This window comes from Monodon monoceros, unplaced genomic scaffold (genome assembly GCF_005190385.1).
Source record: "Monodon monoceros isolate NGI ecotype Baffin Bay Population unplaced genomic scaffold, NGI_Narwhal_1 Super_Scaffold_18, whole genome shotgun sequence".
NCBI lineage: Eukaryota > Metazoa > Chordata > Mammalia > Artiodactyla > Monodontidae > Monodon > Monodon monoceros.
The window spans coordinates 33726220-33751955 of record NW_021703774.1 but is presented as its reverse complement, the minus strand read 5'-3'; the positions used below and the strand labels follow the sequence as shown (position 1 = coordinate 33751955).

Below are 25736 nucleotides of genomic sequence, written 5' to 3'. Positions count from 1 at the left end.
CACTCGGCCTGGGAGAACCCACATGGACTGTCTGCCTGCTCTGGACTGGTCCTCCATCCACGGCCCCTTCATCTCTGGGAGACTATGAACTACTCGGGCAGCAGTCGGAGGTTCTTGCGCTGAGCTCCTCAGAGCACCAGAAAGGCCAGCTCTTCAGTCAAGGTCAAGCGCCACAAGTGGTGGGCGCTCGGCCTTCCCCACGCAGAGGCCCAGCCTCTGCAACTCTGCTCCCCGTGACACCCAAACAGAGCCAACTGCCCCATCGCGTGGAGAGATGAGGATGGTGGGAGAGCTCAGAATGCACAGAGGCTCCGAGCACCAAAACGCACCCACTTGGCATCTGTTAAGTCAGGCATCCTCAGACAGGCCGTGTGGCCCCTGAAGCACTCTGTTTAATGTGCATGATAGAGGTCTTCTAGAAAGGGTGCAAGTGGCAAAACACTAAACCAGGAGCTTCGGAGTACACAGAATCTGGCCTCCAGAGCCACACGGATCAGGGTTTGAAGGCAAGCCCTGTTTCTAATTGGGTATGAGATGCCTGGACAATTTACTTAACCTTAGTAAAATATGGAATCTATTTTCAGCCTCAATGTCCTCATCTGTAAAATGGAAGTAATGATATCTTCCTTGCCAGCAGATGTGTTGCCAAAGTTAGAGAGAGTGTATGTGAAGTATCCAACAGTGCCTGCACCAGATGGTAGCTCTCACTTTCAACCCTGGGACTCCTGAGTCTGGGTAGCCGGATTCCTGTTGACTTAGCATGTGATGCTAGCCCTCAAATCTCTCAGTTTGGGGTCCTCTTCCAACGTATTAACTAAGAAGAATCATGAACTTTTTTGCTCACCTAAGTTCCTCCTACCTGCCCCTACCTGCCTCCAGCCCTGCCTTTGATGGCCCAGGGGAGTGAGGCAGAGACACAAGAGGATGAGTCATGCTGGAGGGAGGGAAGGTAGACAGACAGATTTGTCAAGCTTGGAGGGCTGTGGCCATTGCCAAAATCAACACAACCTATACATTTTTCATACTCCTGGTTAAACTTCTAGTGAGGCTGGCAGCAAGAGAATGGAAACTCCCCACTCCTGGGGTCAGACATCTAGCTCAGGACATCTGCATCTTTATGTTTCCAGGAAGGAGCCTGAACCCCAGCTCTAGGGAGACCATATAATGTAGTTCATTGTTTCAGAGGACAGGCCAACCCTGAGGGCACCCAGCACCCCGAACCCCAGCCTGGAGGGCCTGGAGACACACAACTGCCCCTGCGCACACTTCACACACACACACACACACACACACACACACACACACACACCCTACAGACTGTGACAGAATGCAGGCCAGGAAGCCAACAGGAAGGGTCAATGTTATGGTAGAGGAGTGGCCTGGAAGCCAGGCCCATGTCCCGGGTCAGAGAAGCCAGCCTTCCTGTGGACGGCTGGACTCACCGGGGTGTCGTCTTTGTGCAAAGAGCCGCAAGGGAATGCTGCTGAACGCGCTCAAGTCTTGATCAGATGTTGGGTCCCCAGGTAAAATGGAGGGCGGGGATGGGTGGGCTTTATGGGAAGCAGGCGCCCAGCTCAGGCAGGTCGAGGGAGAAAGTGCTCCGGGGAGGGTGGTGCTGAGGAGCCTTGAATGAATTGAGGACATGAGGCCACCCCGAGACCTTGGGCCACACTCTCTCACAAAATGACCTAACAGCACTGTGTGTGGCAGGGCTGGAGGGGTGACATGCACTTTCAAGCCACCCTTTTGTACTCAAGGGAAAGGCAAAAGGTCCTGCTGAGTTGGTGCTCAGGGGCCAAAGCAGGTATTAAAATTCTTCCTGGGGCCTTGGTCCCTGGATCTAAAGGGTCCGTTCTTTATTCCCTGAGCCTGGCTTCTTGGTGGTCACATTTCTAAGCAGGCCAGATGTGACCCCTGCACCCTCTTCCCAAACTTGGCACACGAGCTGGCCTGCAGAGGCACGATCCTGCCCCACGGGGGTGGGTCGGTGGGTGTGGGTGGGTGTGCCTCTCAGGCAGGCCCATTACTCATCTGTCTCCAACACAACCACACACCCCTAGGCTGAAAGCACCAACAAAGGGAAGCCACTGCGGTCAGGCCGGCCCAAGAGTATTGGGTGGGGGAGAAAATAGGGATAGGCGAGTCTGCAGGCCCTCAGTGCAAGGGGCCGGGGGAGGGAGGGAGGGCAGGACAGTTCCCGGCAAGTTCAGATGGATGATGCAGGGAGCAAAGGAAGTGTCAGGCGTGCCCGCCCTGTGACCAGCGAGGCAGGGGACAGGGCCTGACCCCAGGGCACATTCCCATGTGGTCTGTTTCATGCCACTTCACTCTTTGGGGGCGCTACACCCTGAACCATGCCCCCCACCCTGCCTTGTGTGGATGTATATATATGTTTAAAACTATAAACAAAATTAATAGGGTTGGGCTTCCCTGGTGGCGCAGTGGTTGAGAGTCCGCCTGCCGATGCAGGAGACACAGGTTCGTGCCCTGGTCTGGGAAGACCCCACATGCCGCGGAGCGGCTGAGCCCGTGAGCCATGGCCGCTGAGCCTGCGCGTCCGGAGCCTGTGCTCCGCAACGGGAGAGGCCACAACAGTGAGAGGCCCGCGTACCGCAAAAAAAAAAAAAAAAAAATTAATAGGGTTGAATCTACTTTTAACAATTCACGCTTCCACTTTAGATAGTATTAACTAACTCCCTGCCAGGACTACGCTAGAACTCTCCCTCCTGTCAACGCTGCCCACACGCCCTGATTTTCACTCTATTATATTATTTACACTTCCAATGTTTATGATATTTACATTCTGTTGTAACTATAAATTGCATGGTTGTCTAAAATTAACCCTACTTTTAAATTAATTCCATTTTTTTACAACAGCAAAACTATTTTTAATTTTAATTATTCTTTTAGTTGACTGAAATTTTTGGTATTATATTTTATATGCTTTATGTCTGCCAATGATGCTTCAAGCCCCTTAAAGAGATGTGCCCCATTTTATTGTCATTTTAATACTGTGGTGCTGGGGCCTTATGCATGAAAATGATCAGGAGATGTGGATGGAGAAAATAGAGATAACGCGAGTCTGCAGGCCCTCAGTGCAATATTACAGAGCATCTCTGAAAAGCTCCCCTTGGCCGATAGTGGTAGCAGGCAACAGATTTTGGAAAAATGTACAAGTAAATGACATGAGGTGGGGTCCAGGGTGGGAAAGCCAAGTGAACCTCATTCCTCACATGCAAGTGTCTGTAGGAGACCTGTCATCTGGACCCTCTGACACCACATCCAAAAAGGTCCAAGTTGTATTTAGGGTGTGGCCATGAAGATAGAAGTGCAAAGACATGGCACAATATTTGAACAGGGACAATTAAAGTATGTGCACCCACCAGGACACACATACTCAGAGAGAGAGAGTTAAACCTTTTTATGACAATTATGTCTCTTATCTTTCCACATCTACCTAATTACTAGTCAGTTTTTCATGTGTGCAAGCATGCATCCACTCAACATGTATTTACTGGGGGCCTACCAGAGGTCAAGTACTGTTCCAAAGGACAGCCAGTTATATCCAAAGGCTTGTGTAAACGGAACAAGTGGATGAAAGGAATATATATATATACATATATATATATATATACACACACACACACACACACACACGTATATACATATATGTATATATATACTCAAAGTTATATATTTTAATACAGATATTAAAATCCTGTTTTGATTGTCACCACAGGAAAAGATAAATCCTATTGCCAGAGTACCTTAAGAAAAAATATTTTAAAACACTATAGACAGCCATAAAAAAGAATGAAATAATGCCATTTACAGCAACATGGATGGACCCAGAGATTGTCATACTGAGTGAAGTAAGTCAGACAGAGAAAGACAAATATCATATATAATATCGCTTATAGGTGAAATCTAAAAAATATCATACAAATGAACTTATTTACAAAACAGAAATAGAGTCACAGATGTAAAAAACAAACTTATGGTTACCAGGGGGGAAAGCGGAGAGGGGGGTTGGCAGGGAAGAGGGATAAATTGGGAGAGTGGGACTGACATATACACACTACTATATATAAAATAGATAACTAATAAGGACCTACTGTACAGCACAGGGAACTCTACTCAATACTCTGTAATGACCTATATGGGAAAAGAATCTAAAAAAGAGTGGATGTATGTATATCTATAACTGATTCACTTTGCTGTACAGCAGAAACTAACACAACATTGTAAATCAACTATACTCCAATAAAAATTAAAAAAATAAAATAAAACACTGTAGACAGTTGGATTTAAGGGAATTTTACAAACAGCAACAAGCCCATGAAAACTAAGGCCAGTGTGGAGCTGCCAGATGCCCTCTTGGCTCATGTCACCTCAGAAGGGGCATCCACTCCCTGTAAGCATGTGTCACTCCGCTCTGGGTGTAGGAGAGACAAAGCAGGTGGGGTCCCCCTCTCCAGGACTCAGAGCCCCCTGCACCCATCCCTGGGGCCCCTGAGGAGACACACGGAGGAATCTGGGCAGCTGGCAGAGAAAGGACGTGGGCCTAGTAGTGAGGGGCAGAGGTGGAGTGAGGAACGTGAAGGCTTTTTTTGGTTTTTAGCTTTTGTTTTTAAAGCAAACACCATCTTAGAGAGGGGGCAAAGGGTTGCCTAGCCTCTTGCTAAGCTTGAGTATATTTTTGGTAGTGTTCCACAGACCCCAAAGATAAGGACAGCCAAATAGTTTTGCAAGAAGTCCCGCCTAGGCATCTGCAGGCCACAGGGCAGGAGATGAAGCTTCGACAGGTGTGCAGATGTGAATGCACACACAGGTGCATGCGCACAGGTACGCCCGATCCGAGTGCCAGGAGGTCACAAGAGGCCAGGAGCAGAGAGGTTCAGTCCTTTATGGGACAGCCAGGCTGCTGCATCCAACTGGTTTTTCCACACCTGCTCTGATGTCATTTGATTTCAGAGTGCCAATCATCAATTGACCATCAACCAACCGGGTGAAAGGAGACTTTTGTAGGAGGAGAAAAGTAAATAGATTACGTCTGAGGCCTTCTCTGCAGAAGACATACAAAGGCTTCTTTACAGCTGTATCCCTGTAGCCGGGACCACCAGAGACTTCTGGAGAGAGCCAGGCCTGTATCCCAATGACCCCCGAGCAGCCTTTTAAAATGACATACGACTTGCTCCTTGGCAGCATGCTTGCTTAGCTCCTAATGACGCCCGGTGGGCTAATCCAACCCCTGCCTGTTAATTAAGTGACATAGTAAACTCAGTGATGGGAATTTTTCCAGAGAATGTGTTTAAGAGTTTTGTGCTCCTCCTCTATTTCTGCCTGGGCAAACCTTCAAACCCTATCTCTTTCATTGAGACGTGGGAGGCCCACCTTGGCCCAGGTAAGACAGGAGAGCAGACAGCGTGCTGGGGGCTTGCACGGATGACTCAGTGTGAGCCATCATTAAAAGTCTTTCTGGGGGGCTTCCCTGGTGGCGCAGTGGTTGAGAGTCCGCCTGCCGATGCAGGGGACACAGGTTCGTGTCCCGGTCCGGGAAGATCCCACATGCCGCGGAGCGGCTGGGCCCGTGAGCCATGGCCGCTGAGCCTGCGCGTCCGGAGCCTGTGCTCCGCAACGGGAGAGGCCACAACAGTGAAAGGCCCGTGTACCGCAAAAAAAAAAAAAAAAAAAGTCTTTCTGGGAGCAGTTGCCGACGAGGGGCCTGCTCAGTGACCAGCATCATGTCGAATGGTTTCCGTCAATGTCACGTTTAACACACGACACCTGCTTGAGATGGGGATTCTTTGCTCCATTTTACAATGGGAAGAACTAAGGCTCAGAGAGGTTAATCTGTACAAGGAAGGCCCTACCACCTGGCATCCACAGTCCAGGCTCAAGTTGCTCTGGCTCATTTGCAGCAACATGGATGGGCCTAGATATTATCATACTAAGTGAAGTAAGTCAGAAAAGAGAAAGACAAATACCGTATGCTATCACTTATATGTGGAATCTAAAATACGACACAAATGAATATATCTATGAAACAAAAATAGACTCACAAATATAGAGAACAGACTTGTGGTTGCCAAGGGGGAGGGAAGGTGAGGGAGGGAAGGATTGGGAGTTTGGGGTTAGCAGATGCAAACTGGTATATATAGATTGGCTAAACAACAAGGTCCTACTGTATAGCACAGGGAACTGTATTCAGTATCCTGTGATAAACCATATAGAAAAGAATATGAAAAAGAATTTATATACATAACTGAGTCACTTTGCTGTACAGCAGAAAGTAAACACAACATTGTAAATCAACTATACTTCAATAAAATGTTTTAAAAAATTTGACCTGGCTCCAAGCCCATCCTCTTAAATGCTACATTACAGGTCACTCACAGAGCTACTGCAGGGTCCACAGTCCACAGTCTACCACTCCCATCATCTTTGAGCATCCTGTCTCGCCCCTCCTCTTCCAATCAGTTCAACCCAAATGCTAACACAAGTTAAACGAGCAGTGGCTGCAGTGCAGTATTTACCCAGACCTTAACGCTGCCACTCCAGGCCTGATTGATTTCATTAAATCTGTAACTCCTTGGGCTGAAGAGCAAAGGGGCAAAGGAAATGCTCTGTTGAATAATTCTTAAGGAGGGAGGATGGACACGAAGACACGAGTGAACATTAAATCGAGGAACTCAGTCTCCAGCTGTCCTCTGCGTGAGGGTCACAGTATGTATCAGGCTATTGATGAGGATGAATTATTCAGGCTGGCTAAACAGTATTTGTCTCCAAATGGGGATTAGATCTAGTGGAAGTGAAATTCCCACCTTTCAAGATGTAAAACTGTAATCAAGAAAATTACATTTTCCACAGTTAAGATCACATTGCCTTTCAAACGCTGCTTTCACAAACTTAACCCAGAGATGACTTTTTAGTTTAGTTCCATCCCTAAGACTCAGTGTTGGGACCCACCCAAAGGTCCACCTGTCCCCAAATGTGTGTGAGAACAGCATGGAGACAAATGGGGCCAGGGACCCAAGGAAAGCTGATGTGCTCCAAAGATCCAGCCATCAAAGAGAAGCAGCTAGAGGCCAGTAAGATGAGTAGAACCCGGCAGTGAGGGGTTCCAGTTCTGACTGTGCAGCTCTAAGCCTTAGCCAGGGGCCTGACTTCTTTGGGCCATCTCACTTGTGAAACAGAATAACCCCTTTCCCACCCCTAACATACAGAGATCTGGAGGGAATAAATGATATTTAAAACAAATAAAAAACCCAAACAAACACAAATCCCTTGTACCTTTAGCAGAAGAGCACTGCAGAAATATAAGATGCTGTAGCTAGTCTGATCCAGCAGGAAGAATGCTAGGCTGGAAGGCAGGCGCCCGAGACCCTGGTCCTGGAGCTGCCACCAACTTTTGTTGGCCTCAGCCTCCTTCGTTTGAAAAAAGGAGTAAGTGACCTCAGATTCTATGAAAATTGAATTGCTACAGTCTCTCCTCCTCACCTTTCACTCAGCCCACACTGTCCCGTTATCCTTCCCCAGCAAGGGCTGTTCTCACCCTAATTAGTGCTCCGGGAAGGAAGCTGCAGCCCAGTCACTGCCTGAGGCTGGAGCTCCTGTCCAGCTGTGTTCCGCCTGCAGCCTCTGTAGCCCCACACAGTCTGCTTGTGTGCCCCCCATGGGCACTTCCACTAACCATGCAGGTGAGATGCCTTTGCCTAGGAAACTTCACTGCTCAGGGGTCCTCGGAAGGCTGGCTCAGCAGCTTCGCAAGGTGTGACGCCCCTGGGAGCTACAGGATGGGCAGCATGGAAAAGAGTGGCCACCCAAGATGCCCATCTATATTCTGCCTGCTCAGGGACCAGATAAGGATGACTGACTGGCCCTAATTCTCAGTCAGGGAAAGGCTGTTAAAGCCCACGGCCAACACAGGCTTCTGAAGTTCCACCTAAACCTGGCAGGGCGGCAGCACCTGAGCTTTGGGCCTGGGGAGTCGGGGGGCCAAGGAGTGGTGCTGAGCTCAGCATTAAATACCGGGCTGCCAGGGGTCTCCTGCACTGCCTTGTCCATGGGAGAGGCCACTAGGTAGGCCTGGCCTCCGAATCCAAGCCCCCCCTGAGCACCCCCATCTGGAATGACTTAGACCTACCTCGAGGAAGCCGGGCCTTGGGGTGGAACCTCTGGAGGGCCTGGAGCTTTACTGATCCCAAATGACTCTTAGGGAGCCTGCGGAAGAGGCGCTGGAGCCGTGAGGTGACCGTTCCGAAGCAGGTGGAGGCCGCCTCTTCAGCCCGGCCCTCGGTCATCCCGCTGGGCTACGGGATATCAATAGCTTCTCTCCAGGCCTGGCATCAGGGACAGAGTGACGAAGGGGGGAATCACTGGCCCCGGGAGGACTCCGGGCCTCGTGTGAGCCAGGCTTTGCTCAAATCAGCCCAGCCTCCCTGTTCCTCCGAAGTAAGTCACGGGCACTGGGGACCCCGGGCCGGCACCAGCCAGCCTGCCCGATGCCTTCTCTTCCCAGCTGAGGTCCTATCCCCTCCACCTCCCCCCAGCGGAAAACTTTCTATTCCTGGGGCTTTTAGCTTGATAAGATAAACATGCCCCCACCAAACAGGCTGCAGAAAGAGCCTGCCCTGGGCCTCACTTCTCAGGAGCGCCTGTGAGTCTGAAAATCAATGTCTCCAAAGTTTCAACAGACGACAGAAGTGATCCGTTACCTCACGCTGGTGCCTGGCCCATGAACTCGTTAATGGATTTCTTTGGGGATGTCGGATTAATAACGCTTTACCAGCTGTACAGGCTCCCAAGGGACAACCGCACTAATTCACATCCTCCTATGCTAAGCCCAGGACGGGGGAAGGGCTTTCAGCTGCCCAGGCCCATAGGAAGCGGTGCTGCCTTAAGAGGGTCAGACCACTTATCTGAGAGCAGATACCTGCGCAGAGAAGAGGCGACAGGAGTAGGAATAAGAAAGAGAAGAGAAGAATAGAGTCTCTCATGAAGAGGGCAGAAAGGTTGTTCTCTTGCCCTAACATGGGGCTCACAGGGTGTCCCCTAAACAGTGACTCCCAGAAGCAACCAAGTCCTGGTGGGGAAGTTCCCAGAGGCCCTGTCACCCAGGCCAAGACGGGCGATTGGCACGGGACAGGCAGCAAAGCCTTCTAGGAAAACCGCTGAAAAGGGTAGCCTGCTCGCACGCTGCCCAGAGACTCCAAAAGTCACCCGCCAACCGCCATTGGGGGCCAGCTTCAGATGAAGCAGGGGCGCTGTCCTTTAGAGGAAAGGCACCACAGAGGGCCGATGAAGCTGCATTTACACCTCTGGGGGCTGGTCACCTAGTGCTGGGTCCAGAAGGTGAACACTCATGAGTTCAGATGTGAGCCCTGTTGGCCCTCGTGCAGCTGCCAACCTGCTTCCACCATTTTGTGCTGTGGTTCTTCCCCAGGCCACAGAGAATGTTGAATGGCATCATATCCCAGAGGCCAGGCCCTCAGGTCACTGAGAGAAGAAAATGGTAGAGCAAACCCAAGCTGCACCTGACCTTCCAAATAGGCTCCCCTATCACCTGCCCCCTCACAGGATCTCTGGCCAGGAGGCCCCAGCTAGATCACCCCTCCCTGCTGAGGCCCTCAGTCCTTGGTGCAGGAACAATAAAACACACTGTTTACAAGTCATCTATTTAATAGAGAGATGCCCCCAAATGCCCCCTTCCTCGGGCTGGGACACTGGGTCTTTCTCCCTAATGCTTCCTTGCGGGGGTGACTGGGCTGCCAGTGGTCTGTTTTGTGATCATCTAGCTTACCCAGGAGCTCTGCCTAGACAAGGCTCGTGAGTCCAGGTCCTGAGATGACACCGGGGCCGCCACGTGAAGCTGGGAGCCCAGATTCCTGGCCCCACTGGGACATGAGATCTTCACGAGGGCCCAGGTACTCCCACCTACTTGAGCACAGGCAAGGGTGGCATTCCCACTCCCATGCTCAGAGAGGAGGACACGCACATGCTGGGAAACTTTAAATCATGAGTCATGTGTCACGGGGGAAAATCCCTTCTGAATGCCCCACTTGGGCTGGAGGATATACTGATCTCACTTCTCCTTTTCCTCATCACAGAGATGATTTTGTGGACAGGTTAAGCCATTGGGGAAGCCAGCAGGAAAGAACTGGCTGAGAATCCAGATGGGGCTTTGGGAGGTTCTAGAATCTTCACTCCTGACCTTTAGAAAACCTGGATAGAATTTCTGCTGTACGGATATTTCAGGAGGAGCACAGTGACCTCCTGCTGCCCCAACATCTAAGCACTGACCCTCTGACCTCCAGCCAGGGCGAACCTAACTTGAAGAAACAGGCTTCACCATCTTAAGTGCTGGGGTTACAACATATTCTCACCTTGAAACCCTATTCATATAAAGGTCCTTCCAGATTGCTTTTTAAAACACTCATCACTAGAATAGACATTTACAGAGAGTACGCTCAACCCCTTTTTCTAAAAACTCTCAAGTTACAGCTGGACTCTTTTGTTCCATTTGAATAGTGAGGCATCTCTGAGGTTTATTTTTGGATTTTTAATACTTTCCTCAGTTGCAGAAAGGACATAATTGTTTCAACAGAAACCACAAAAGCTTCAGCTTCTATTCAACTTGAATGGAAAAAACAGCTTCCTCCAAGTCAGCAAGAAAAGTGACGATACCCAAACGTGAGCCTGACCTGGAGGCACACAGAGTTGGGGTGGGAGTGGGGGGGCTTTCCCCAGATTTGCTGCCCCTCGCTCAGCCACAACACTGCCTGGGACAGGGCGGAGGGCCATCATGTAAACCTCAGTTTATTTTCCAGGCCCGATCCAACTCTTCTGCCCCGTAGCTGTCCCCTTTGAGACACAACCTAATTTTTCTTTGGTTCATGGTTAGTCCTGTGTCATGAACCCTGGGTCCTGACAAGGAGGATCTTTTCAGTTCCAGGAAAAGGTCTTCAACCTGCACTTCCACGCCCACCTGCCCTACACACACCTAATACCAATGGGTGGGGTGGGGAGGGGACAGACACACTTGATTCTTTTATGATTTAAGAAAAACTTCACCTCTTGTTCCAAGACCTCATGATTTACACATGCTGAAAACCTATTTAAAAACCAAACATGGAAAACAGGCTGAAGTGCGCCAGCTCTCAATTGTCCAGGACCTGACTGATCCTCTAGCTTGCACATGGCTTACCCGCCCCTTGGTTCACCCTCCTCTTTTTCTGTACCTCTTTTTATGGACATTTCAGCGTTTGTTGGCAGAAGGGAAGCAGATGAATGAGGAAACTCCACTAACTTGCATATTCAATGACATTAGCTCATGGGGCAAAATGCTATGTTGGGTTCTGGTGCTGATTTTGCTAATGATCCAGGTCATCGCAGAGAAGTCACTGACTCCCTGAATGCCAGGGAGTGACTTCTCTCCTCATTTGTGAGATGGCCATGATTCACCCAGCCCTGCCTGCCTCACAAGGGCACTGCAAGGCTCAGCAGAGCCAGTAGGCAAGAAAACACTTTAGATCAGCCAAGTCATCTCTGAGATAAAAGTAATCTCTGTTCCCACAACTTCTTGGCCATTCTCAGTATTTCTTGCTCCACATGAATATCTCCATCCTTGCAGGCTCACAGAACACCAATTTGTATCTTCAGCAAACACGACAATTCTTTCCCAGGTCCAGCATCCGGTAGAAACAAACCATAAAAGGATAAAGAACAAAATGGGCGAGGAACATCGCTCTTCTTTCAAGGCTGACTTTTGTGAACCTGTGGTCTGATTTCGGAAAGGTTCATGTAAGCCACATTTTCACGTTCTAGCAGCCCTAGCCAACAGCCACTGCAGACATCTGGGTGAGATCTGCTCTGCCCTGGAAGTGTTTGTTCAAGAAACAGGGATGGGGCTTCCCTGGTGGCGCAGTGGTTGAGAGTCCACCTGCCGATGCAGGGGACACGGGTTCATGCCCCGGTCGGGGAAGATCCCACATGCCGCGGAGCGGCTGGGCCCGTGAGCCATGGCCGCTGGGCCTGCGCGTCCAGAGCCTGTGCTCCGCAACGGGAGAGGCCACAACAGTGATAGGCCCGCGTACCGCAAAAAAAAAAAAAAAAAAAGAAACAGGGATGGGGAGCAGAAGGTGGCGTGCAGGCCCTCCACTGAAGGGTAAACATGACCCAGTCTCACTGTGGTCACAGGTGAGGGACATACCAGTCACCTGCCTGCCCACCCAGTGATACACAGGAACTGACTGAACTTTCCAACACCACCCTTCTTCCCAACCCTCAGCACAATGTCCGCTCGTGCTTTCCCCCTGATGTCCTCAATGAGGCTAGGGCAATAGGGGTGGGTAGGGATATCCTGAAGAAAATCTGGGATGCACTACAGCAACCAGGGGTCACAGACCCCTCAGCTAGCACAGAGTACTCTCCACCAGCAGGCTGGGCACAGGGCAACTGTGCCAGGACAGACCCCTACTGCTTTTTCTCCTTCCTCTCCAAAAAGGCAAAAGAGAACCAAATGTCACAGCTTTTCTTATGGGTGCATCTCTCAAGAATGTTCTCCATGCCAGGAACCACGGGCGGGCTAGAACAGGCCCTGCATGAACTTGTTGGCCACTTTGGCCAACACCACCACTACACCATGGAGAGTTCTCGGGGTCCATCAGGCTCTGCCCATGTCTCCTCGGCATGGTGTTGGGGTGCCTCAAAGGACACCCAAATATCACCCCCTAGGTCTGAGTCAAGACAGTCTTGACCTTGGAGTGGCTCTCCCTCTGACTCCTCCCTGGTACCGATTTTATTCCACTTCAACCCGGGAACCGAGCCTGCTGCCCTGCCTGACGTCATCACGTCGGCCTCCTTGCTCATTCCCCAAAGCCTAAAAGCTGGCTCTGCTCTCCTCCTAGCCCCGAGATCCAGCCCTGAAGATGTAGAGAAACTTGCCAAGACTTTTGGAGAAAAACCGAAAGTGACTAAATGCAGAGCTATCTCCCCCGTCAGGGCTGGCCTTCCCAGGGTCGGCGGCCTCCCACCACTTCCCGACCCAGCCAGGGGAGAGCCGAACAGAGCCTGCGGGAGGAGTGGGTGGCAGGGTGGGATGAGGCCCTCTGGAGGGTCAGAAAGCATCCTGCCACGGGCACCGGCAGATCTGCAAGCCCATGGTGGGTGAGAGGACTACACGAGCTGGTGCTGCTGGAAGCCGGGATGGAGGGAGGCGGAACGTTCTGTCTGCATGCTTTGCACACCCACAAATACTCACCTGCCAAAGAATTCTCACCTTGTCATCAGAGGAATGCGAACAGGAAGGGCCCCTGGTCAGGCCAGAGATGTGCTTCCAGCTTCCTCATCAGCCTTCATAGCACCCCAGCAGGCAGGGCAAAGGCGGCACGCAGCTCCCTCCACGGGGAGACTGAGCGGGGAGGGGTGGGTGTCGGGAGCCAGCGAGGGCCCCGTGGGAGAGCACCTGGGAAGCAAGACCCAGGACGCTCCCACGGCCGGCCCAGCGGGGGGCTGCCCCTGTCCCAGAGATGCTGGGCACGGACCAAAGGAGGGAAATGGCTTGACAGCCCGAGATAGTCAGAGGCCATCTTCAAGGCCAGTCGGGTTTGCCCAACATGAGGGCCTAACCTTCCCCTGCCCCTGGCCAGATGGACGGGCGACTCCTTCTCTCCATGTGAGACCTCGGCAGAAGCCTCCCTGCATTCTGACCTCATGAATCTGTTCTGAGGATGAGCGTGGCAGCAGTATGCAAAGCCTTTGTGCTCCTCAGAGAAAAGGCACCGTGGACCTGTGAAGAATTCTTGCCGTTGCTCATTCTCTAGGCTGGGTCTGCCCTGAGCCTCAGCCGCTCTCCTGAGCCTTTGGCCCCTGTCACCACGCAGAAGCCGGCTTCCTGAGGCAGGAGGGTCAACTCACCAGCTAGGAAGGGCTCTTCAGCTGGGCTGGGGGCTCTCTTTTCCCTGTCACTCAGGGCCTACCTGCCAGGCTTGGCACCGGCTGAATTCACTGGTAAACTTGGGGAAAAGAGAGAGGGTACCGGCTCAAACCCGCAGTGCTGAGGGGAGATGTCAATTTACTTCCACCTAGTGACTCCGCAGGATCAGCAGGAGAACACACACGTTCATTACCAAGTCTAATTAGGCGGGCAGACAAGTGGCATTAATCATTTTTGACTGTACCTGGGATTCGAGCCCCTCTTACTCGAATAAGTAATTTTCTGAATAATCAGAAAATTTCATGCTCTGATGAATAGGGGGGAAAAATTAAACCCACATTTAATCCTTTCACTTTCATCTTTTGAAAATACAGGAAGCAGGGAGGAGAGGAAACAGAATAACAGCTTGGGGAGCTCAAATGGCCTCTGTCAAAGCATTCCAGGTCCTTTCTCTGTCCTCCCTTGTCCCCCCCAAACCCACTCCACTAGGACGTTCCCCAAGAAGAAAACCCCAATCAGGGCCAGGGGCAGGGGAGGGATTGGGGATTCCACTGTCTCTAACAAGAAAACAACCATTTCAGGGCTTAATTTTCCTAACCTCCAAAGCCAAACACGGTCCTGAATTAATGAAAATACTTCAAGTCATATACTTCAGTGCTACCTAGTATCCTGGACAAATAAAACACTTTCCAAGTGCCCAAGGTTCCTGGGTCTGCCGCAGGGACACTCAATGTCCATGTCCCCGTAACCTCTCCTACAAAGAACCCATGACAGGGGGTGGGTTTGTAGGAGCCTGTGGCTGTCACATGAGTGGGTCCAGTCTGTGCAGAGAGGTGGGTTAAGCTCAACCACTGATGCAGCGACGAGACAGAGCTACAACGTCTGGACAAGGGGCTCTGTGAGATACCAGCCTCGCTCACCAAGAAGGCCCCTGTCCCCATCCCTGCGGGCTCCATGGCAAACACCTCATACTCACACCATAATTCAAGTCTATCACAGGAGGGCAAGGTCAGGATGATGAGCCCCAGGGTCCCCCTTCCACCCTATAATCCCAATCACGTAACACTTCACAGCTCTGAATGGCACCCTCTCGAAAGAGGACCGGCTCCACTAGCAACGTGCAAGGCATGTCTAAACATCCCTCCCTGAATGTTGAGTTGGACTTAGCTTTCCCCATTTTCCAGAGCATTCCTTGATCCAGGATGGCTAACATACCCACCAAAATGTGATGAAAGGTAAAAGGTCAACTCCATGTGCCTTCTATAGAAGAAAGGGTCCACAACCTGTAAGGGACATTCCCTGAGAACAAAGCCATAGGGCAGCCTGTGAGAGTTTTAAGGGTTGTTTGCTATTGACCATCCCTCCTGGAAGGCTGGAAATGGGCTCTCACTGCTGCAACTGCCCCCACCCCAAGACACACACACACCACACACACACGAATTCATACAATCTACCTCTCTCTCCCCCTCCCAATCCCCACTGGATTTCCTTCTCTATCTAACAAACATGACTTCTTTGATCCTGGAAATGAATATTAACTTTGAACTTTTCCTGTTGGCAAATCCAGAATTAACCAGAGCTCAGTTACAGACCTTGAAGTACGGGTAAGCTTAAGTTAGAGGGATTTTCACTAAAAAGGCAGGCAGACAGTGGGAAGACAGTTTTCTAAAAGCTTCCCTTATAAAAAGCCCATTTTGCCAACACGGCTCCCACCCAGTGTCAGCCTCCTGCTCAGACAGATGTCACGTATATACCCACGGCTCTTCTGCTTGTTTCCAAGAGCAGGGAGATTTAATGGTAACAACAGGCAACCACCCTCATCAACCACTACTTACTGAGACTGCGCTGTGCTGGGGCCAAGTGGTACAAAGACAAGGCGCCTGGGTCTTCGTGACCTCTAAGCCATGGGTACCCTGTGAGGATGCTTGTCAGCCTCAGCAGGCAGGAGTGGCAATGCTAGAGGACGATTAGTGTCCACACTGCCTGGGATGCTCAAGGCACCTTCTTTCCCACTCAGCTCAGCAACCAGGCAGAGGTGGAAAACTGTACTCACCGCGTGGAAAGGTGAACCTAAGAAGTGTCAGGAGCCCAAATTGTTACAGCTGCTTGATGAGAGGGGATAATAACACTCATGTTGCATTAAACATTTATATTGCCTTCTGCCAGGCACTGTTCTAAGACCTTTCCATACATTAATTCATTTAATTCTCACATTAACACGATCGTGAAGGTAATGTTATCATCCCCATTATTATTTTTTTTTGGGGGGGGGGGAGCGAGGCTAGGCTTGTGGGATCTTAGTTCCCCAAACAGGGATCGAACCCGTTTCCCCTGCCGTGGAAGCACGGAGTCCTAACCACTGGCCCGCCAGGGAATTCCCAATCATCCCCATTTTCTAAAACAAGGAAGCAGAACACAGAGGTGCCCAGGGTCACACAGAGACCAAGAGGCAGAGCCAGGATTCAAACCTAGGTCTCTGGGTCCAGGCCTTTCACTTAGGCACTGCAGAGTATTGCCTTTCAAAAGTCATGGTTTTGACCCTTGCTTTTTGAAACAAAGATGAAACAAACCAACCCCACCATGGAATTAGAACTTCAATGGAAAGAAAGATGATTGGTGAGCTTGGCGGGCTGTGTCTCTACCTGCCAGCCATCAGAACATTTCTCAACTGTTCCCATCCAGCCACAGGTCCACAGTTAAATATTAATAACAACAAACAGAGGCTCCTCTCTATAGCCCCTTGATTCCAACTCTGCTCCCTCTCTGGTGTTCAGACATCCCTGGTTGGTATTAACCCACCTGGCTGGGGACCACCAAGTCACACACAAAGTCAGAGGACATGCCCGTGCACCTGGTGCTTCCTGCCACCAGAAACTAATGTGAAGTGGGCATAAATTCATTTAATTACGGAGAATCAGGCATATTCACATACAAACACACACATGGACACCATTATCCACAACACCCCCCAAATCATAAAACTATAGGCCAAATAGTCCCCCAATATCTTTTTCGCTCTTGCTTGTAAAGTTTTTTGTTTTTTTTTTCCCTCGTGGCCCGTCATGCGGGATCTTAGTTCCCCAGCCAGGAATCAAACCCGTTCCCCCTGCAGTGGAAGCTCGGAGTCCTGACCACTGGACGGCCAGGGAATTCCCCCAATGTCTTCATACAAACTAGAATTCCAATGAAGCGGCTCTCCCAGGATTCTGGCACATTAAAACCCATTACAACGAGGATACTGCCCCTCCCTGTGTTGACAGGGTTGGCGGATGCAGTAAAGCACCCCAGGACCCTTGAGAGGGCAAAAGCTGCCAACACATCTGTGGGAAAGTTGCATTTGATTCTACTGAAGGTCAGGGACATTTGCCAAGTGACAGCAGCCCTTCCACCCACGTCACACACCTCTATATCTTTTGCCCTTTCCTTTTTAATTAGCACCTGAACTGAGTTCTGGTGGTGGAGGGAGCAGTAACCACTTTCCCCTCCCATCGTCCTCTTCCACTTGACCCTGGCTTAGAGTCTGAGCTCTCCTTCCCTGAAGCCAGCTGCAGTGGGAGGCACACTGCACAGCCTTGGCCACAGAGAGAGGCAAGGTCGGGTTTTCCTGACGTGGCTGTAGTTGCTGCTGTACAATGCTGGAGCTGGGTGGTAGCTGTGGGGCTGCTGTCATGCGGGAAGAGGCTTTGCTGAAAGATGCAAGCCACAAGCCATTTCCAGGGATGCTTTCTAGAGGTTGTACCATTGTCTGTGCTTTGTGCTTCAGATATTTAAACTATCTGTATAAACACATGGGTATGGATATCCTCTGCCAAACATGGTAACAGCAAATGTGGGATGGGGTGGGGGGGAGGAAGAGGACATCTCTTAAAGAAATACACACACCTAACTGTCGGAAGAGAAAAATAATAAACCCTCAAGAACACTGCAAATTTGCTCAGAAAATCTATACACTGGATGCCCAGTGTTTTAGTCAGGCTTTGAGAAGAGTATGGCTCAGGAGGAGGCTGGAGGGACCTGAGAACTCTGGGGAGGAAGGGACAGGGCAGGCAGTTGGGTCATTTTCCAGCAGTGACCTAGGAGGAGGAGGCAGGGCACAGCCAAACATCAGAGCAGAGTCCAAAGGTCTGAGGGGCCAGAGGTGGAAGGCAGGAGAGGGCACAGATCCAGGGTCACCTCAGGCTCTTTCAACCTCACAGCCTGTTTCCATCCATAGCCTAACCAGATCTCCTCCCTAACCCAACAGGTCGCCCTGGAGGAGGGGTGTACCACAGGCAGGCATGTACCATGGGCCTGTACCATAGGCAGACACACAAGTCATTCTGCCATTACCCTAATAAGCACGGGGCAAATGGCCATCTCAATACCAGCCTTACAACCCACTCAAAAGAACTTACAACAAAAGCAAGAAGGTGCACGGGAGACTAGGCAATGACCTTGTAGCTTCAGGTATCGACCCCAACCTACGTGTGTGTGTCTGTGTGTGTACATATGTGTCTGGGGAGGGGCGAGGCGTGCACCTGTCTGGGGAAGAGGTATTTGTTAAAGACCTCATAAGCATACCTGCGCAGTAGGCAGTCATTAGAGGATACCGGGCAGGGGATTAAGGCGCAGAGCGTCTCCAAGACTTACCTACCTCAGTTAAAGTCGAAGTCTCCCCTGGAGCCAGAGAGGGCAGTGCCCCCTCTCTGCCTGCCTCAGCCCCCTCGCAGTTGCTCGCCCATGGACTGCGGTCTTCCCCTGCGCCCCTCCCTACCCTGCCCTCACACTCACTAGTGCAGCGCAGCGCCTGACGCAGCACCTCTCGTCCGCACAGGTCACACCAGCCCCAGCCACTCCGCAGCTCCAGTTCGGCGAAGCAGTGCCCCTCGCCTCGCTCCGCCGGGACGCGGGGATCCTGGGGCTGCTCGAAGATGCTCCGCACGTCTCGGGGCCGGGGCGCTCCAGGCCGCCGCCGCAGTCTCTGCTGCAGACCAGGCCGGAGCGGGCGAGCGGGTCGGGAAGCCCGAGGCTGTGGCTCCAAGTCCCCCCGGGCAGCCCTTCTGGCACCGCGTCCCTCGTGCGCCCCGGGCGCAGTGGAGAGGGGCGCGGGGGCGCAGCGGCGCGAGGACCGGCCCGGGGGCGGCGGAGGCGGCGGCGGCTTGGGGCCGCTCAGGCTCTGTAGATAGCGCGGCGGTTCTGGGTCCAAGAGCAGCCGGTACGGGCGCTGCCCGATGGCCGGGGACGCCATGGCCATGCCGGGCTAGCGGCGGCGGCGCCGGCAGCTCTCGGCGTCGGCGCAGCTCCCGAGTCCGCCTCGAGAGAAGGGAGGCCCCAGACCAGCGCGCCTTTAAAGGGACCGCAGCCTGCAGGGCGGGGCGGGGCGGGGGCGGGGAGACTTCGGAGAGGCAGGAAGGAATACCCGAAGGAACAACCGACCCGACCAAGTGGCCGGGGTGGCGGCGGGGGGCGCCTGAGCTAGTGTGGATTTAGGGGCGTCTTCAGGAAGCTGGGGCAGCTGAAGGATTGCGTATGGGAAAGGCTCTATACAGGACAACTCAGCAGAGGCATTCTGTTGGGGGTCGCCTGCCTTCAGCCCTGCCTCCTTCCCTCTCTCATCATTTCCCCCAACGCCAGATCCCCCAAAACCCGCACCCCAACACACCCAGGGGAGGGAGCGGGCCGAAGGGAAGGCTTTAGGAGCTAGCTGAGGATGGGGTCTAGAAAGATTTCCACCGGCTCAGTGTCCGCCCGCCACCCTCCCGGTTTTCAAGCCGACCGGAGGGATTTGTTCCCCTGCTGTTCCCCTCTCCGCCGTTCACCGTCCCCTTGCGCGCAGAGCCAGGTGTGGGTAGGGGATGCCCGGCTCCGGCTCGCGGGCCCGCAGCAGCTCAGAGTCCCGTTGGCGCGGAGGGACGCGCGGCGGGGAACCCTTGCCACGCTGATGGCGAGAAGCCGCCTCCGCGACGCGCAAGGCTGTCCCCGCGCCACTTTCACTCTGGTTGGATTTCCCCTCTCTCAGCAGCCCTGTCGGGTAGGATAGTCCTTTCCCGGAAGACTGGAGTTATAGTGGTCCTGGGTCCTAGACTGTGAGAACGCTCCAGCGCGCCTGGGTTGGGAGAGCTTTTGTTCCTAAGTCAAACCCGCCTCTCCCCATAGCTGTTCTAGTCATTACTGTGGAAATACATCCACCATCACCACCCCCGACCGCAAAAGCCTTATTTTGTATCCGGTATGGACAGCTCACCTGTGGGGCCCAAAGAGCGATCCCCATCTATCAGTTCCAGATCCAGGGTAACCTGGATATGGAAGCTTCATAACCTCCCCACTCCTCTCGAGTTTAATGCTCTGCTGTTACCGCCTTGAAAACCTTAATAATTTTTGAACAAAAGGCCAGCATTTTCTTTCAGCACTGGGTCCCACGCATTGCGTAACGCGTCCTGACCATCTCTCATAGATAGGGAAACGGGACTGCTGGATCTTTGAACCTGTGTGTCCAGTCAGACCCACTGTATGACCCTGGACCCGCTCTAGCTTCTACAGTGTCCTTAGCTGTAAATTGGTCTGGGAGTGGGGAGACAGGTAGATGCTTTTCCCATCCTCTCCGGTTCCACCACTCTGACTCAGTGATCACTGACTGTCCTCTCAAAACTTGGGGTTCAGTTTGGTTGATTTAGCAAGAAGTCACCAGCAAATCCACTTTGGAAATACGCAGCCTAAATTCTAGACCTGAGTTGCTCCCTCCTCTTCCCAGACCAGAGATGGGTCTCCCCCTAGTGTCTCCTAGGGGAATCTTCACTTTTGCTTTTCGATTTCCCCTTGGAGGTAATTTTTAGGTAATTCCTAAAATGTCAAGAGTCCAGTGGTCAGGGAATTCCAAGCTTGCTTTGGCCCATGGCTTCTCCCTCATGGTGGTGACAATCATGGAATCCTCTGGTCCCCTGGGTCTCACCAGAGACTGGAGCTTCTCACCTCATGAGGTGGCTTCTGGGTACTTGAGAAGAATGACCCCCAGGAGCCAATAGCACAGTGCTAAGAAGCAGAAGGAGTTGAGATGGGGGAGTGTGAGCCAGAGCCACGCCCTCTGCTCTCCCCCTCCACTTCTCCTCTCCCCTGTCTCCCTTGCTTTCTCTACATCAGTGGTTTTCGAAAGCTGCCATGCATCACAATTACCTGGAGGGCTTGTTAAATCACAGGTTACTGGGCTCCACCCCCTGAGTTTCTGAGTCAGTTTGTCTGGAGCTGAGGTTTGAGATTTTGCATTTTTTTCTTTTCCATTATGGTTTATTACAAGATGTTGAGTATAGTTCCCTGTGCTATACAATGGGACCTTGTTGTTTATCCATTCTCTATATAATAGTTTGAGATTTTCCATTTTTAACAAGTTCCCAGGCAGTGTTGATGCTGCTGGTCCAAGGACCCCACTACTTTAGATTTGGTGATAAGAGAATGGGCTTCTCTGTTCTTTGCTCCACAGAGCAGCTGAAGTTCAGTGGGACACAGCCGAGAAAAAACCCAATGGGGTGTTATTCTACAATGCTTTCTGCTGAACGTTGAAAGAGGAAAGCACAGTTCGCCTTTGTGGTCTCTTTTTCCCAACTCTCCCACTTCTTCTGCGAACACTTTTGTTGCAGAACCCTGTATCGCATATAAATATTTGCTTGTATCCACCCTCTGTTATCCATCCATCTTCACAGGCTTGAGACTTGTTCAGAGATCACTCCCTCCAACTTTGGGAGAGCAGTGGGCTGGGTGAGGTCCAGGGTGTGGACCAAGCTTGTGCTCTGGTGACAGCTTGGTGTGGCAAGAAGAAGGGACCTGGCAAAGAGTGCATCACGGGAAGGCCAGTTTTGAAATGCCATTTGTGAAATTGCCAACAATCTCCATCTCTGTCCTGTATCCCCCTCCCCCAAGCATGAGTTTGGACAGCTCAGCCCAGATTCCCAGGAGAGGGAGGCTCATGCGATGAGTGTCTCCTCTGGCCCTGGGAAACTGAGGACCATCTGGAATAATCAGGCATAAACCCCTTTTTCCCAGTTGCCTGAGCTGTACAGAAAAATGCTCTGGTTTTGTTTTCCTGCTCCAGCCCTGATTTGGAGGAGTAATACGAGCTGCTGTCAGCACTGCAGAGGGGAGGAGATCGAGCAGGGCCAGAGCCCTACATTCGGCTTCTGGGATGGGAATGGAGATAACATAACTCCATGTAACCAATCCAAAAAGTTTATCAAGTTTATCTTAAGGTTCATCTCCCTGAGCCAAGCAATTGAGGTCGGAGAGGCAGCTGCCTTTTCTGAACCCCAGCAGGAGGCTCTCTGCTTGGAACTTGCCTCTTCTGATGTCATCTTTCCCAGCCCAGTCTCCTTCTTCCCCAAAAGAGCATCCTCTCCCACAACACACACACCCCCCCCACCACACACACACAACCCATTCCTCCTTCATCAGGGAAGAAGTGCTAAATAAACTCCAGTCTTATTATAGGGTTAGGACCTGGGGTAATAATGTCTGATGGCTGAACTTCAAAATTGTTTGGATTGGTCTTTGGTCATGCAGGCCACAGGGGTGAGACCACAGCGTCTGCTAAGATACCTCCACTGGGAGTTTTTTCCCCTTGTTAGCAGATCCTCTTGGCTCAGAACCATTGATTTTTTTCTGTCTGTGACTCACTCCCAGAAGAGTGGGTGTGTTGTTTTTATTTTTGACCAAAGGGAAGGATGGTGACAGTGAGTTTGAGTGTGTGGTCAGTGTGTGAGGTCACTTCAGAGGTGGTCCCAGAGGCTGTCGGATCCCTTATTGGGTGAGTTGTTTCAAGGCTATCCCTTCACCCCCAGGGAGCTTCCCAGTAGGAAGGAAAAGGGGAGGACAGAATGTGGCCTGACCTTCTAAAGGGGAAGTTTCTGGGTTTGTTTGGCTTTGAGGCACTTGAAGTTGCTTGAAATCCCCAAGGAATTTAGGGACCTCCCAGTGATTCTGACAGTACGACTAACTGCATGGGATCAATGGACCTGTCAGGACAGGTTAGGTTACGCTGCAGCAATAAACAACCCTCAAGTCCCAGTGCCTGTAAACCAGAGACTTCTTTCTCACTCACGTTACATGTCCTTTGCCCGTTGGTAGGGAGATTCTGGTCATGAGACTCACGCAGGGACCCAGGCTGATGGGTTGAATGTTGCCCATCACCAAGCCAGAGGAAAACCGAGAGAGCCCAGAGGCTCCTACACCAACCAGCATGGAAAAGCTCCAGTCACTTTTGCTCGCAACTCATTGGCCAGAACTAGTTCTATAGCCCACCCTCCAAAAGGGGAGCAGGAAGTGTATTCTTTCCATGTGCTCAGAACGGGGAAGGAGCCGGAAATATTTGACGAGCAGCACCATTCTCTGCAGTCTTTAAGGGCACAGAGCAATCATTCATTTAACAAGTAATTACCTAATATCCGCTATATCTCAGGTGCTGTTCTAGGCACTAAAGATGCCACAGTGAAGTAGCCATGCTCCTGAAGCTTACGTTTAGTGGGAGAGCCAGGTAATAAACACACCAGCCTAAGTGTAATAGAGCCTCAGGTCACACACACTATGATGACAAACAAAGTACAGTGAGGGATAGAAAGCAACAGGGGCTACTGTATTAGATTGGGGCGGGGCGGTGTCAGGAAGGACCTCTCTGCGGACCAGACATCTAAACACAGACCTGAGTGGAGTCAGCCCTTTGTCTATCTGAGCAAGGGTGGCCCAGGACGAAGGAACAGCGGGCACAGCAGCCCCCAGACTCTCCCAAACTTTGTGAATATGAGTTTGTTCAAAATATGTATTCCCAGACCCTCCCTCCAGAGACTGATTCTGTAAGCCTGGATATTGGCCTGTATTTTCTGTGAGTTTGATGAATGTGACTCACAGACCACGCTTTGAAAACGGGACCAAGGCAGTGGGTAGTGGGATTGTGTGAGCCCCTTCGTAGACATTCGAAGAAAAACGCTCTTAACTCTTGTTAGCTACAGGATGACAGCTCTTTGAGCTGCTTCCTCTCCCGCCTGGGCAGCTTTGGCATATAGAGTTCAGCACCCCCAGAAAGTCAGTAATACCTTCCATTGCTAGACCGTGAGCCGGGACTGTGACAAAACATTGTCGGGGAATTAAAATGTTTGCCACCTGCTATGTGTTATACGTATTTACTCTAGGAACACACATTGAGTACCTACTGTGTGGCAGGTACTCTCGGCTTGAACGACCTCATCTTCACGGCAACTCTGTGAAGTGGTCAGCATTCCCGTTTTCCAGATGAGAAAACTGGCGCTCAGAGAAGGCATGTGACTGGCCCCCAAAGGTGTCACAGTCTGGACTGCAATCTGTGATTTTGCCTTTGCACTGCCCAGCGGGTGTGGTAAAAACAGCAGTGTTTAAAATCTCTGATCTCACTTTGTAGGTGCTGTTTGAAGAATCAGCAAAATCTTTCCCCATTTTCCTCTCTCTGTTGAAATCTTGTCCAACTTTCAAAGTGTAGTCCAAATACCAGGCCCTCCGTAGAGCCTTCCCACAGTCACCCAGGCCTAATTCACGGCTCTTTCTCCCAAGATCCCACAGCAAGTTGCTTGCGCCTTTGGCATCCACATCGTCCTAACAGGATTCACATTTCGTACAAATGTAGTTTGTACATTTTTGCTTCCCTCACTTAGGTCTTGTCAGTCTTTCTGATCCCACTGTGCAGGGCAAATAAGAGGTGCTCATCAAATGTTTAGTGCAATGAAAGCTGGAGGCTCCCAACCTGTACCTAATACAGAATTTATCTCTTAATATCCCTTCAAGCTATGGCTTCTGTACCCAGGGAGGGGGAGATGAAGGAATTGTCTGGTTCAGGAAGAATAGAAGGCACTCAAAGCCCTGAGGGGGCTGGGTAGAAGTGGGGTGGTGTTGGGAGCTCCATTTAAGACTCATGCACATCCTCCAAAGTTGCTGGTCACTGCGGGGAGATTTCCTGTCTTCATGTGCTAGTAACTGGCTAAGGGTGAGGGCTGGTAGGGTACCATCTCTCCTTTCGGAGGGTTGGGTTGTGTGTCACCCAACACCAGTGCTCTTGTGGGGATCATCTAGGTCCTTGACAGTGCCTGGGGACAAGAGGGCAAACCAGGGTGGGAATGTGATCAGGGACATGAGGGCTGCTGGAACGGTGTCACCATGAAGGGGGGTGGGGTGGGGCTTGTTGTCCAGCAGTTTAGTGGTGCCTCCTCCATCTGCATTTCAATTATGGAATTTTTCCATCCCCAGCTGCCAGGCATATGTTAAGACTGGTTTGTGTGTGTATGTTTCTTCTTTCTGTGTTGGAAAAACTCAGATATTCCAGGCAGATTTGTCAGCAGCTTTTGCCCTCAGCCAGAGGGGAGGCTCCAAGCCACAGCCACGGACGTTCCAGCACTGAGCCATTGCTGTGGCAGGCGGCCATGGACCAGAGCAGTGACAGACCAGTGCGAGCAGAGTGGCCTGGACGACCTCCCACTAGAAGCATGTGTGAGTGCATGCACACAATACGCCTGTCTCTCTTCTGGGCCTCTGTCTTGTTCCTCTTATCTCTGCTCCCCCTCCCCTCCCATTGTCTTTCCCTCTCCATCCCTCTATCTCTCCCTTCCTCTCCATCCTTCTCTCCTACCCTCTCTCCTTTCCTCACTCGTAGCTCTTCTCATCCCTTCTTCTCTCTTTCTCTCTCTCTTTTTCTCTCTCGTGAAGCGTGCAGGGAAAGGACTGACCGCTTCAAGTGGCTCCTGGAATTCTGAGCTTCCAAGGAGAATAAACTGAAGCTATTTCAGGTCACACTAGCCCATTCCTTACCACCTCCCAT

The 25736-nt window shown here is 51.4% G+C and overlaps 1 protein-coding gene across 1 annotated transcript in view; it reads right to left on the bottom strand.

The window, feature by feature from the left end:
- Positions 1-19237, bottom strand: part of RASSF5 (Ras association domain family member 5) — a 71973-nt gene extending 52736 nt beyond the window's left edge. The window contains exon 1 of the mRNA XM_029227426.1: positions 18707-19237. Coding sequence (XP_029083259.1) covers positions 18707-19169 — 463 coding nt within the window. The 5' untranslated portion in view covers positions 19170-19237. The remainder of the gene's footprint in view (positions 1-18706) is intronic.
- Between the last annotated feature and the right edge of the window lie 6499 nt (positions 19238-25736).